This window comes from Dipteris shenzhenensis, chromosome 26 (genome assembly GCF_047967505.1).
Source record: "Dipteris shenzhenensis isolate YYH24624 ecotype China chromosome 26, Dip_SZ_1.0, whole genome shotgun sequence".
NCBI classification, from domain to species: Eukaryota; Viridiplantae; Streptophyta; class Polypodiopsida; order Gleicheniales; family Dipteridaceae; genus Dipteris; species Dipteris shenzhenensis.
In genome coordinates, this window is record NC_141621.1 from 26,810,728 (window position 1) to 26,824,708 (window position 13,981).

Genomic DNA, 13,981 nt, shown 5'->3' on the forward strand with positions numbered 1-13,981 from the left:
CATGTCTTAACTCAGTGGAGGCAAAGCTCTTAGCATGGGGCCATAACATTGACCATGACTACAAATTGACAATGACTTTGATTCAATGCATTAGATTCTTTCACAGTGAGTATGTGCAGTGGATTGCAAAACATGGTAAAACTTTCATTGAATTGAGAAAAATTTGCTGCTTTGAAATTGGATTGGTATTTGATGAAATTAAGGGTTCTGATGCCTTATGAAAATATGATAATTTCTTCCAGTTGGCATTTATAAACGGTCCGATTTGGGATTTAGTCGATCAAATCTTTACCCTGTGGGACATTAAAGAATTGAAAGGTCAAAAGAAGGCTGTCCAGCGAGATGACCCAAATGTGTCCTACAAAGGGAAAGAGAAGACTTCAGGTTGATGTATCTCTAAAGTCAGTTCTAGATGATATGAAAATTACTCATTGGAAATCAATGCAAGGGATTGGTGATGAGAAGGTGATAACTTCTGTTTTATCCCGTGTTATTGGCAAGGAGCTCTTGCTTGATGAAATGGCGAAGGAGTTTGACAAGTGAGTATTTTCTAATGTTTTCATGAAACTTTGTTGTTGAACTATTTCTCTAAGATATTGATTTATTAATGATGTTAACACATGTATCTTGGCAAAAATAGGAACAAGACTTATATGAAAATGTAGGAACATATGATGTTTTGCTTAAATTGTTCGTCAGGGGAGGAGGTTAGGTAGAATTACCCAACCTCAAGCAATCACGACTCATTGAAGCAATTCTTCGTTTCCTTCAAGAATACTATGAGTTTCATTGAATGTCTTATACTTTCATTGTTGATAGTTATAAATCCTTCCTTCCTCATGTACCTTACTCTAGCTTCTGGTTGCTAAGTTACATAGTAATACTAGTAGCTTACTCATGTACCTTACTCCTGCTTCTGGTTGCAACTACATAGTTAAAGCCCCTTTAAATACGAGCAATTGACACAAATGCTCCAAAAGTTTAAACAGGTAACAACAGTCCCACTTTGGAGGATTTTGATATTCGACCATTCTATGAAGCAATCATATGCAGTCGTAAAGGTCCTCATGCAAGAAGCACATGCACTTGAATGAATGTGCTAGTAAGCATTCTTATCCCTACAATAGTTTTCTAAAATTTGTTGAAAAAGATTTATCTTTATGGCTGGTTTCTATAGGTATAAATCAAATCTCACCCATGTACCAGGAGAAAGGATGGTGACTCGTGAGCTATTTTGAGATGATGACAATTGGGTATTTCTCTGCCTCTGAGAAGAGACAGGTTGGGATGCATTGTAGAAAAAAGAATTTTCAAAATGTATTTAAGCATCATGCAGTGACAAGAAAGTTGTGTTTCTCAAATGCATACCATCATATGGTGAATCCATATCAGAAGCCCCAAAGGCTGATCAATGAGATGATAGACTTATTCTTTTTTGAGTTTGGACCTTCTCTCTGGTTCCGGTACAACTATAGTTTGTTTTTTAAAAAAGGACTGGAACTGTCTTGTAATTGTGAAGGACCAAGGGCAAGCATCATTTACTATCCAACGGATCAATGCCATGAATTTGTTGCCTGATGTTGATCAGGAGGTAGGAGCTGCAATAGTTAATAGTGATCGGGTGCAAGCATCGTCATCAAAGCCTCAACCTCCTCTTTATGATGAGGCTAGTGAATTTGCTGAGCTAAAGCATGAAGCTATTGAGGACTGCTACCACTATTGATAAGACAGGCATAGATTGTGTTGATGTTTAGTTAGACATTTGGTTTTTCATATAAAATTTGACATATGGACATATTTTAAGATATTTAAATTTTGTTTTGTTTTGAGAGCCAGCTTTGCTGTGTTGCACAAGAACACAAAGCAACTATAGATGCGCTTGGTAGACGTGCAAAATAGCGGGCGCGTTTATACGCATTGCTTGAGTAGAGGAATTACAGGCGCATCTAATAGCACGTCTAACAGCTCGTCTATTTGTGCGTGTATTAACACGTCTATTTGTGTGTTTAAACTGAGAAAATACGGACCCGTCTAACATTGCGTTTATCAATGCATCTATTTGTGCATGTATTAACATGTCTATTTGTGCGTTTGAACTGAGAAAATACGGGCCCATCTAACATTGTGTTTATCAACGCGTCTATTTGCACGTGTATTAGGGCGTTTATTTGCGCATTTATACTAGGAATTAGATGCGTATTTAGACGCAAACCAGAGAATACAGAAAGTGAGATTTTGGTGTACATCATTGCTTTCCAAACATTGCCCATGATTACCAAAGCACATAATTTTAACAAAAACATCAATGCTTTTTTGCAAGCCCACATATACAAGAATTAAGTGAGGTGAGGAGAATGAGACAATGTGTAAATTAGTTTTGCCAATATCAATGATGGGCTACGATTCAATCTCATCCTCAATGAGATCAACCCTTGCCAAACTATCTACTTCAAAATCCAAACAAGTGTTTAGATCTACAAATACATTCAACCCACTACTACTTGTGCTACTCATGTGCTTATCGAAATCAGCATCACCAATGGTAGGCTCGTCCTCATGGGTAATGGCCTCAATATCTGTATCTCCTATCTCACGATCATCCTCCTCTCTCGTATCATGTTCATCATCATGTCCATGGCCATGATCATCCTCCATACGCTCCATATTAGTAAGTACTATACATCACTTTGGAACGTGGCATAATAGGTATGACATGCCACCATCTATTATTATCCACCATTGGTTGATAGACAACCTAATTCAAACACAAATACAATCATGTTATTTTTCTTGCATCAAATATTTAAAAGCGAGTATTTTTATATGTGTGCACAATACTTGTTCACATTGTTGCGGTAGTACTAGTGTGTCCTTCCTACTTTGCCAAAACTTTGTGGAGTCAATAGTTACAAAGCCACTTGCATGGCATTTGATTGTTGCATTAGGGCCTCTTTCCACCACGTCCTTAAACCACTTTACATCCAAAACATACACAAAGAAGCGTCGAAAGTCAAGCTTAATAATATCTTGGATTATGCCACAATAATCATCCATGGCTCCATTGGCTCCCTCAAAGCTAGCAATGACGCCGTAATCTTGTGTGTTTCTCTTATCATCAATCCGTTGTGTTCGAAAATGCTTGCCCTCACACCATATAGCATTGAACATAGTGCACTACACCAATAAAAAATCAATTAAATAAGCAATCTAAATTATTGAAGGCTCCTAACTTATGCATAACATTCTATATACCGACCTTGCTCATGCATCCCCTAGCATACTCCCATTCTTCCATTGTGATATGCATCCCCTTGTCTTTCTCTGCTTTCTCCATTTCATCAAGTAGCCAATCTACATGAATATCCTTTGGAAGTGCTCTTAGATACTGAGGGTATGGCACACAAGATCCGTGGTGTGTATGAAAGAGGGCCCTTTCTTCTTGTCTTCTTGCGTTTGCATCCTCGTATCTTGTCACCCATCTTTTCATCACATCACTATTAAGCACGTAATAGAGGTTGATACTATTATGCAACGTGTCTATTACTTTGTTGTGTCCTTTCCCTTGAGGCACAATAGAGGTCATCCTTAGGTCTTCATCATCTATCCATAGTCGTGGGAGAGAGCTATCCACATCAACAAGAAACTCAAAAATATATACAAGTGACTCTTGTACCAACCAACCCTCGGCCATGCTACCTTCGGGTCTTGCATTTTATCTCACGAAGCCCTTCAAGGTCTTCATGAAGCGCTCGAGGAAGAGCAACCATCGTGCATGTATAGTACCACATATAGCAATCTCATCCACCAAATGCACTATAAGATGTAGTTGGCTTGTGAGAATAGAATGTGGAAATGTCTCCTCCACTAAACAAACCACCTCCACTGACATAACTTGAGCATTCTCAAGCGTGGTGGGATCTATTTCCTTTGAGCTCACATACCTAGAAATGAAAAAGTACAGCATATTAGCAATATGCATTCAAACTTGCATGGAGCATTGATACGCATCATATTTTGTATCATGTAAAGTACCTCACGAGCTCGCCCATCTTGTAAATACAATCTTTCACGTCCTTCAATGCACTATGTGAAATGCTAGTAGGTAGTATAAACTGAACCCACGAGGAGGTGGTTGATTAGTTGCTTATAATTATTCACTCACAAATTTGAAAGGAAAAAGATGTTATGCACATAAAATACTTACTTGGAGCATCTTGTGCTAATCATGAGATTTCAAGCCATATAATTGATCTACACCTCTTTTCTTGCTCTTTGTAAAGGCTCCCTTCAAACACCTCATGCATCCAATGGGAGTACGAATTGTAGTAATAACGCGCTTCACCGTCGCCATCTCTAGCTTTGATAACCTCCACGGTGCACGAGGTAAAAAAACACACCCATTTGGTCTCTCTTGTGGCCAAGCTTCACGCATCCTCCCTGTGGTACATAGATCCTCCCTTATGCCTGCGGAATCTCGTGTCCCATTCAAATGATCCCAAATGGTAGATGCCACATTCTTGAAGATATGCATGGGATCAAGTAGGTGATTGAGGACCAATATGGTAAACGATAAAAGATGGAGTATCTAAACAAAAGTTGGTGTTAGCGGGCAATCTTTATTTCCAGCCAATATAGCACACAATAGTTACAAACCCTTACCGGCTCATGCCAAGTGGTGGAGTCGTGGAACCATCCCAAATTCTCATCCAATCTCCCGTGGTGAGTGATTGTGGGAGGACTTCATTCCAAGGGGCAACATATCTAGGATGATTAGGTGGGAGAAATCGATGGTGATTCTCATAGATGACCTTATTCAATGCGTTTGCCCATGAGGCAACTAGCGAAGGACCACAAATAGGACATGCATGGTAACCCGATGTAGTGAGACCTGAACAATAGACGCAATTAAGAGTTGAAGGTGGGTTTAGGGTGCAATGCTTACCTGAACATTTGCCATAGCCTAGGAAGTCATGCATCGTCCACATCAAGACTGCTTTGCAGTTGAAGTCTCGTGAAGCGGGAGGCCTGCTCACATCATGCACCTCGATACCTCTCCAAAGTATCTCTATCTCGTCAATCAAAGGCTCCAAATAAACATCAAGATTTTTGACTTTATGTTTTCCTGGAATTAGAAGGGACATCATAACATGTCCTTTCTTAATAGCCATAGAGGGTGGAAGATTATAATTCACCAATATCACTGGCCATACACTGTAAGAGGTGCTTTTGAGACCAAATGGGTTCACACCATCCATACCCAATCCAAGTCTCAAGCTCCTAGGTTCTTCCTTGAAGCTTGGACATGTGTCTTCAATATGCTTCCACGTAGGAGAGTCCGCGGGAGTTCTCCACTTGCCATCGGTTGATCGATGGGAGGAATGCCATGACATGAACTCTACAATAGATTTGCACTTGAACATATGTTGGATGCGAGGGATTATGGGAAAATGTCGCAGAACCTTACGAGGCACGTCCAAAGTTTTGAGATCTGCTCTATATCTTGCCTCTCCACAAGTAGGACACCTCGTAGGACACTCTCTTGCATCCTTATGTAGTCCACGAAACAAAACGCAATCGTTGACACATGCATGGATGCGCTTGTGATCTAATCCTCCAAGAGAGGTCACATGTTGCCTTGCCATATCTCTTGGTCGGTAATTTATTCTCCCTTGGAAGCATTTTACACAATAGCCTGCACGTGAAGACCATAAATGAGGAAAAGCATTCGAGTAATTGGCCCACTAGCATAATTCACCATGTTTGCAAAATAGACTTTAAAGCTTACTTGAGCAATGCATTCAAACTTGCATTGCTCCATCCATAGATGGTTTGCAAGTTTAGTAACTCAAGGAAAGCATGTAGAACAGAGAATGTGCACCCCTCAAACAGTGGAGTCGATGCTGCAGTAAAAAGATAATCATGCTCCATGCTATCATCCCTCCCTTGATGGACATATAAATCTCGCACCATATCATCAAACACCTCCTCCTCCATGGCTTCATGAGGTAATGGCGGAGGGCTACTATCACCATCACTCCATGCATCCGTAACGGTTCCTCCTGAAGATCCCACCTCATATCGCCGACGCTTCGCCTCCTCACGGCGAGCATAGGGCAACATATGCGGGTGTGGCACTGCATCCTGTATCAAATTAAAACGGGATCATAACTCAAACATATGAACAGCCATAGGTATCTCAATCAACCTTAACTTACAAACCCTTACAATGTTTATGGTCGCATCCCATTCTCCATACTTTGAGATGTGATTGAGTGTAATCTTGCGTGCACGATACATGTTTCCTCGACATCGATCACACATACATTTGATTTTTTGCTCCAACCACATTTTGCAATGGTGGATTCGAAGGGATTCATCCTCACTGGAGCTACTTGTTGAAGATGAAGACATCCCACAAACAAACAACCCAAAAAAATTTGCTTTTCTTCAAATGTTTAATTTAAAACTCTGTGGCGTGCCTAAAACCCCGTCTGTCTATTCTGTGGTGCGCATCTGCAAGCGCATCTAAAACCACGTCTGTCTGTTCTATGGCATCTACAAGCACGTCTAAAACCACATCTGATCTGTGTATTTAGATGCGTATATAGATGCGCTATTAGACGTGTCTATAGACGCGGCTTTTAAATCTGCTTTTACCGTGCTCGCTTTGCTTTTCTTCACATTACTTATACTTCATGCAGCTTGCTTGCTTCGCTATTAGCAGATCCATAGTTTCGATGCTTAAGAGGAAGGCACCCACACTTACTTCCAAGCTTAAAGGAGAAGAGGGCGAACAAGGAAGAGAAGCAACTTTGAAAAAGGAGAAGAACCTTCCATACCTCTATCCAAGGTAAGTCTTTTTGCAGTTGATCTTTTTTGGAAGTTTGCTCTCTTTGGATTTGTACTTTCTCGTATCCAAAAAATGCATGATTTGGGTATCATTGTTACATTTTTGTGTCGGGCACATGTTCTTTTCTACTTTTTAGAAAAGTCCATTTGTCGGAGCGTGTCTATAGGCGCATCTCAAAGCGCATCTAAAACCGCATCTACAGGCGTGTTTAGACGCTCGTCTAGCCTATTTGCAGACATAGACAGCCGCATTTATAGACGCACTGTTATACGCAAAAATAGATGCACTAGTCAGACGCATCTATAGATGCGCTTCGACAGTAATCCTCTCTTCCCTTCCCCTTTCTTCTCAGCTCATCTGTAATCGTCTTTTTTTCTTTTTTTCAATTCATCATGTGGCCAGGAAGCGCTTCGGGCTCACCTGATCTCCAGGAGTCTATTTTTAGGGACTTATATAACCTTTTAGGACATCCTCCTAGTCCTGTGGAGTTATACGGGTATATGACGGGTACTCTAAACACCCCCCAGGAGTCGGCACTACAGACTCCAAAACACCCCACACTAGCTGAGATCACCCCAATGGAGTCAGCACAGCCCAACCGGCTACACAGCATGGGCCCATCTCCCATGCCATCTTATGCCCCTTCCCCCATGCCGTCAGGAGGTCCTTCTGTCTCGCAGAGCCGTCGGCGTACTCCTGTGCAGTCGAGACTCGATTCTCCAGCTACGAGTGGTCCACGTAGTCCCATGCAGTCTCCAGCTATGAGTGGCCAGCGTACTAGCTCGACATGACATGGTAGTAGGCGTAGTAGTAGGGAGAGCGATGGGGGATGCATGGCACAGTTCTTTGGGAGGGGTGGCGGTGGGGACGATGATGATTCAGATGATTTAGACGTGCCTCTGGGTGATGGTACGATATTCTATGACATCACTCAGACAGGAGGCATCTTGATGGATGCACGGGGGAAGGACATCATGGCCTTCATGCGCTCTGTAATTACTAACAATTACAGAGATTGCTTTATCCACTACAAAGACCAGCCAAAGAGGTTGGCTGATGAGACCCTCGCTGCTGTTCGCTCTAGGTATCCTAACCCCCCCAATCGCCAGTTCACAGATAAATGGGCCAAGTCAAAGATTGTTACAATACTTGGCAATAAAAGATCTTCGCTTAAGAGGCAGGCACTAGCGGAGCTTGCTAGGCTCGAGGGAGGTCAACCACCAAGGGGCCCACCCCACACCGCTCACAAGCGTGAGTGGAAGAAAGCAATGAAGTCAACGAGGGAGGACCCCAGTCTGGAGCACGTGGAGGCATGAAGAATCCAGATGGAGCAATATGGAAGCATGCATTTTTGGAGCAGGGGGTGTTGATTCATGGGAGGCCTAATTTGTAAGTATCGATCTCAAATTATATTGCTTATGTAGATTATTAGGAGGTTGTTTCTTTGTACTAATCCCTCTGCAAATTGTGTCGTCTTGTAGCTTGATATCGTGGGCAGATACCCTACTCCTATCGAGACAGCCTACCACCGCCACCATCACAGAGGAGATACATGGAGGCACTTCTATCATGATGGGTTGATTACTGAGGAGCAATATATCCAGGCTACTGGAGCGGCCCCCGAGTTATTTGAAAGTAATTAAATAATGTCAATATTATAAGTAAAGATTTGATTTTTCATACATTGATATATGTTGTCCCTTGTTTACAAGTTCGTGCACAAGACGATGAGAAAGAAGACGAGGAAGGAAGTGGAGAAGGGAGCGCAGAAGGGAGTGTGGAAGGGAGCGAGGATTAGTCATAGAAGTAGTGCTAGCTACTCTTTTTTGTACTTAAAGCCACTGGCTTGGCTTCGTGCCTCTTGTATATACACTCCTCTTATTTTTTGTACTTGAAGCCACATCACGTGGCTTAGCTTCGTGCTATATGTACATACAAGCACTTTTTGAGCTTTTAATTTTATTGCGTTTTGGAGTTGTAATGTTTTATTTGGAATTGTAATTAAAATGCGGTTGGCTGTAAGAATTGAATTACACAATGTGGAAATGGGATTCTTATAACTATAATATAGCATACACAACATACATAGCATTCTGTAAATAAAAAAATATATATTATAAAGCACGTCTATCAGTGCATCTATAAACGCGTCTGTCTGTTCGAGAAGCGTCTATTTGCGCATCTATAAACGTGTTTATAAAACCATTTAAAAACGCGTCTATACAGGCGTTTAACGATGCGTTTGTCTGTTTTTTAAAATTTTAAGCAGAGCGTCTATTTATGCGTCTAAATGCGCATCTATATGCGCGTGTGTCTACTATATAGATGCGCTGTTAGATGCGGGTCTCTAGACGCAAAGATGCATAAATAGACGCGTCCGTAAGTTTTTTATTTAGTTCAGTAAATGCATCTGTGTGCGCGTCTGTAGGTGCTTTGTCTTGTTGTGTTGGGCTTACACCCACTAGACATCTCATGGAGAACTCTTTCTGCCTACCTTATTTATTCGGTGCCACCTCAAGTGTGGACCCTCTACAAAACAACACACTAGAGAGTGGAGAAGATACCAAGGCCCTGACGAACCCGAACCCAGGCATGCGGGACTTACCTCCAATCCCCAGGCCTCGGGCTCACCATGCTAAAACTCCATAAATCGATGGGTGATCGGACTAGAGCTTCCATACCCATACCGAGCGTTGGCTTAACGATTTTGGTGTTCTATTTGTCATAAGGATTTCCTATTTAGTACATTTCTTGGTTATAATATAAATAATAATATCTTTGACGTTCATTTGGTTTGAATTAAATTTCTATACCATCAGTGATAAACAAATCTTAGGGTGACTTTGTGGATGTAAAATATTTCTTGCAACCTACAAATAAATATTGATAATCTAGCATGTGTTTTGAAGGTCATATTCATGTGTAGTCAAGTATGAAAACATAAGTATATGTATCTAGTTCATCTTAAAAAGTTGCATTGCCTAAATTTGTGCCCTTTTTTAGAATCGATAGTTTTTGGAGATGGACATATGAGAAAATAAATTACTTTTAAAAATTGGCCAATAATCCTAGGATTTTGAAGAGAATCTTTTTTTGAGAACCCTAAACCCTCAACTGCAATAATGTTGAGGATAAAAGCCATTGGGAGAACATGGATGTGGAGCCCATTCATCCTACTTTGGAGTCGTCTTCAATCCTTTACCAAAAATAATCACCCCACTTATTTGTCAAGATTCACATACTTCATCACTGTCACCATAGTGAAAGGTTACACTCAGACAACTTTAGTTTCCAATATTTGGCCATAACTAACTCGATAATAAAAGCACTATCAGTTACATTTATAGGGAGGATCAGGTCTGAATGGACTTTGTGTCAAATCTACTATCCACGATTCTTTTTTTTTCCTTTAAAGTTGATAAAATAGTAGGATCCAAGATCACATCCAAATTAGAATCACTTTAACAAATTGAGGACTTCTCATCGAACATAACATTTCCACAAATTTTTTTTAAAAAAAAAGGGATTTTCTTAGGTGCATTTTCTTAGGCGCCTAAGATGTGGAGGGATAGGGACGTAATGCAAAAGAGTCAACGAGATTCCAATATAATGAGCTTACATTAATTACCATGAGGAGGAAGTATGTAAGGTGTTCTTACAAAAGGGTAGAAGGAGCCTTTAATTAGCTGCTCTGGAGATGTGGTGAACTAACATGAAAAAGACAAGGTGGTTTATAGCTACTCTATCTATTGTAATGTAGCTATTAAGAGTCAATAGGGGATTGATGCAAGCTCAACAAAGGAGGAAATGGATAGATCTTTTGCTGGAAAGGTTTGGAAGACTAGGAAGAGGCTCTTCATTCATGATCGGGTAGTAAGATCTAAGATCACCTTTTCATCCAATGTATTCTTGTATTCACCTTTGGAAAGATCACTGGATTGAGTTCCTTGTTCTTTGAGGTCATGGCTCGGTGCATTGCTTAGCTCTACAGCATGTTTTTCAGTCTCCAATTTTCTCTGCTTCACCTCCACGCCCGGCCCACCTTGAAAGTATTTCTGCAACTCCTCCAGCGTCTTGCCTTTGGTTTCTGGAACAAAGAAGATAACGAAGCCAACAGATATAAACGCTATGGCAGCGTAAATGAAGAATGCTCCAGCTGGGGTTATGGCTTTGGATATTGTCAAGAACGTGAGAGTAACAGTACCACTCACGATTCTGTTCATAGCTACTGCCAAGCCGCATGCCTGTGCTCTTATTCGCAAAGGAAACATCTCTGATATGAGGACCCAGACGATTGGGCCGAAACCTATGGAGAAACACGCGACATACATATAGATAAATAATATCGTGATGGCAGCTCCGGCTCCTGGAGCGTTTTGTGTAGCATTCACATTAGAAGAGAATAGAGTAACCCCTTTTGTGGAGTTCAAACCGAGAGCTAGGAAGGCGACAGAAACTGCAACAAGGCAGAGGGACATGGATACACCACTGATGATAAGAAGAGGCTTCCTGCCATATCGATCTAGAAAGGTAGTCGCAACGAAGATAAACGTGACTTTGCTGAGGCCTACTCCGATTGTTGCACCGAGTGTTGCAAGCCTGCTCTTGATTCCTGCTTCGCCAAACACCACTGGACTGTACGAAACAATTGCATCTATACCACACGCCTGTTGGAAGAAGTGTACACCTAGTGCAGCGATCAGCAGCCGTTTGACATATCTAGTCGGAAATAAAATCTCATTCCAAACACCTACTCCTTGCTTTCTCACTCTAAGAGCTGCTGCTTTATAGTCTTCGCCAGTGGGATCTGAATTGGGATCTAAACCTAGTATTTCCATGATCTCTGTTAGCCTTAACATCGCTTCTTCTTCGTCTCCGTTGGAGGTTTTCACGAGTACGTCCTTAGCTTCAGCCATCCTCCCCTGTGTGACTAACCAGCGAGGAGATTCTGGCATCAACAACACACCCAATCCAAGGAGAACAGCTGGAAATGCTCCTAGGCCCAGCATTAATCTCCAGTTGATATTCCTTGGCAACCTCTCGAAGGCAAAATTCACTATATATCCGAGGAGAACCCCAACGTTGATAAAGACCTCTATGAGTGAAACCAAAGCGCCCCGAATCCTTGCCGGAGCGAGCTCTGCCGCATAGACTGGAGCTACCATCAGGGCGAAGCCAACACCGATTCCGGAAACTACACGACCCATTAGGAGGACAGCGTAGTTTGGAGCAAGGGACATCAACGCGGCCCCAGCAAAGAAGATGCCGGCAGCAATAGCCATGGTCGCCCTTCGGCCTATTGCGTCAGACAGACGCCCTGCACCAATTCCTCCAAAAATGGAAACGATGCTCAACGATCCCACTATCATCTCTAATTCGATAAGCTTCAAGTGGAATTCGTCTTTGATAAAAAGAATAGCTCCGCTGGCTACACCACCATCTGAAAGAGCCAACGCACAGGGAGAACTTGAGAAGGTGAGTGAAAGAAATCCAAGCATTTACAGATCGAATCTAATAGAGCTTAAGACAGCGACCAGATACTGCAAAGAAATTTTATGTCATAGAGCTCGATATACAAATGTATGATCAGAGAAGGTGATGGGTCATTTATGAGTATGTAGTTTTCCAGGATCTTGGAACCACTCACCATATCCAAGAAGAATGGAGCTGATAGTCGCAACCACTGTACATCCAATCACATATTTTCCAGCGGAAACCCGTTTCATGTTCTTGCCTTGGGCGTATATGGAGTCCTTTCCGTTCATAGCCGGTACCCCGGGAATGCCATGTCGTGTATTGCATATGGTACAGCTACGAAGGTTTCAGTGCGAAATATCTAGTGAAACAACATAGTCTGCAGGGACAAGGCATCATTTTAAGCATAGTAGCAAAAACGGAATTCGTAGCCCAACAACATGGGAGCTTAGACTGTTTCTACATCAGAGCTGAGAGATTCTGAGACACGACTGAACTACCTGTATTTCCTTGGAAAGCAACACTCGCGCAATATTTCGCAGGATCTTAAACGTGATAGGAAAGGAAAGGAAATGTAACAGAGTGAAATCTCTCCGCAAACTTTCCGAGCGACCAGAGATTAGGGGTGAACGCTGAGGTGATGTCTGCAAATTCTCAAAGATGACTTGAGAAACAGCACTCTGTCTATGCCTAAGCTCTACAGTTACCAGGACTAGAGAGAGAGAGAACATAGCTCCTGCCTAAATGCTTTCAAGAACAAAGAGCAGTAGGTGGCCGGAGAGCGTTTTCCCAGCGAGCTGCTTTGCAGCTCAATGAGTGGAGTGCTCAGCTGACAGACGGTGATGCACAAGAGACTAGTGGGCCTAGACTAGTCGACTAGACCTGAGACTAAGACGAGCTGCGGGAGCTTTCCACCTACTGGGCTGAACATGTAGCAGCGAGAAAGGACCCAAGACGTAAAGAGCACCTGTACGTAGTGTGTGTGTGCATGTGTGTGTGTGCGCGCGAGAGAGAGAGAGCGCACGCGCGCGCTGATGAAGCGGCAAAGGGTACGTACAAAGAATGGCCTTGTGCACACCATTCTACCCTTCTTCAGAGTGCTTACGCTAGTTTAGGCTCTCTGCACACGCTGCTACCTGTGTGTAGCTCGTGTGCATCCAGCTCCATGTTTTTGTTTTGATAGCCGGTTTTGCTCTATGACGCACTTACACCCATCAGATATCTCATGCACCACCTCCATGTAAATCTATCAAGTGTTTCAATTCAAAAGTCTATGGAAAAGTTTAATTCAAAAGGCGTAGACTCTTAGGGCCTCTCCACACGGGCTCAAGAATGCTCCACTGCTATGTAGATGGTGCATGGAGAGTAATTTCCTATGTGAACAAAATCCCAAATCGTCAAGTTGCGGCGGAGCTCACCAGAGTTTGGTACATGGCCATTAGACGCCTCATCGTTTGAGCAGCGAAAGCAACACAATTTGCACTTGGCTATTTGTAATTGGCTTGGGCAAAGGACCTTGTGAGCTAGACAAACATCAAATGCATTGGCATCTAAAGTAAGAGCCAAATGGCTCGTTGCCATTGGTTGGAGGCGAAATGCAACTCCAATGCTCAAATTCGCATCCTCTAGAATGGAGGTGCCAATTGTCGCAGTGGA

At 42.3% G+C, this 13,981-nt stretch overlaps 1 protein-coding gene across 1 annotated transcript; it reads right to left on the reverse strand.

The window, feature by feature from the left end:
- Positions 1-10,450: 10,450 nt before the first annotated feature.
- Positions 10,451-12,621, reverse strand: LOC147884901 (putative polyol transporter 6). Its single transcript, XM_087397952.1, has 2 exons — positions 12,498-12,621; positions 10,451-12,290 (listed from the first exon to the last, which is right to left on the reverse strand). The coding sequence occupies exons 1-2, from the start codon at positions 12,613-12,615 to the stop codon at positions 10,711-10,713; spliced, it is 1,698 nt and encodes a 565-aa protein (XP_087254078.1). The 5' UTR covers positions 12,616-12,621; the 3' UTR covers positions 10,451-10,710.
- Positions 12,622-13,981: the final 1,360 nt, after the last annotated feature.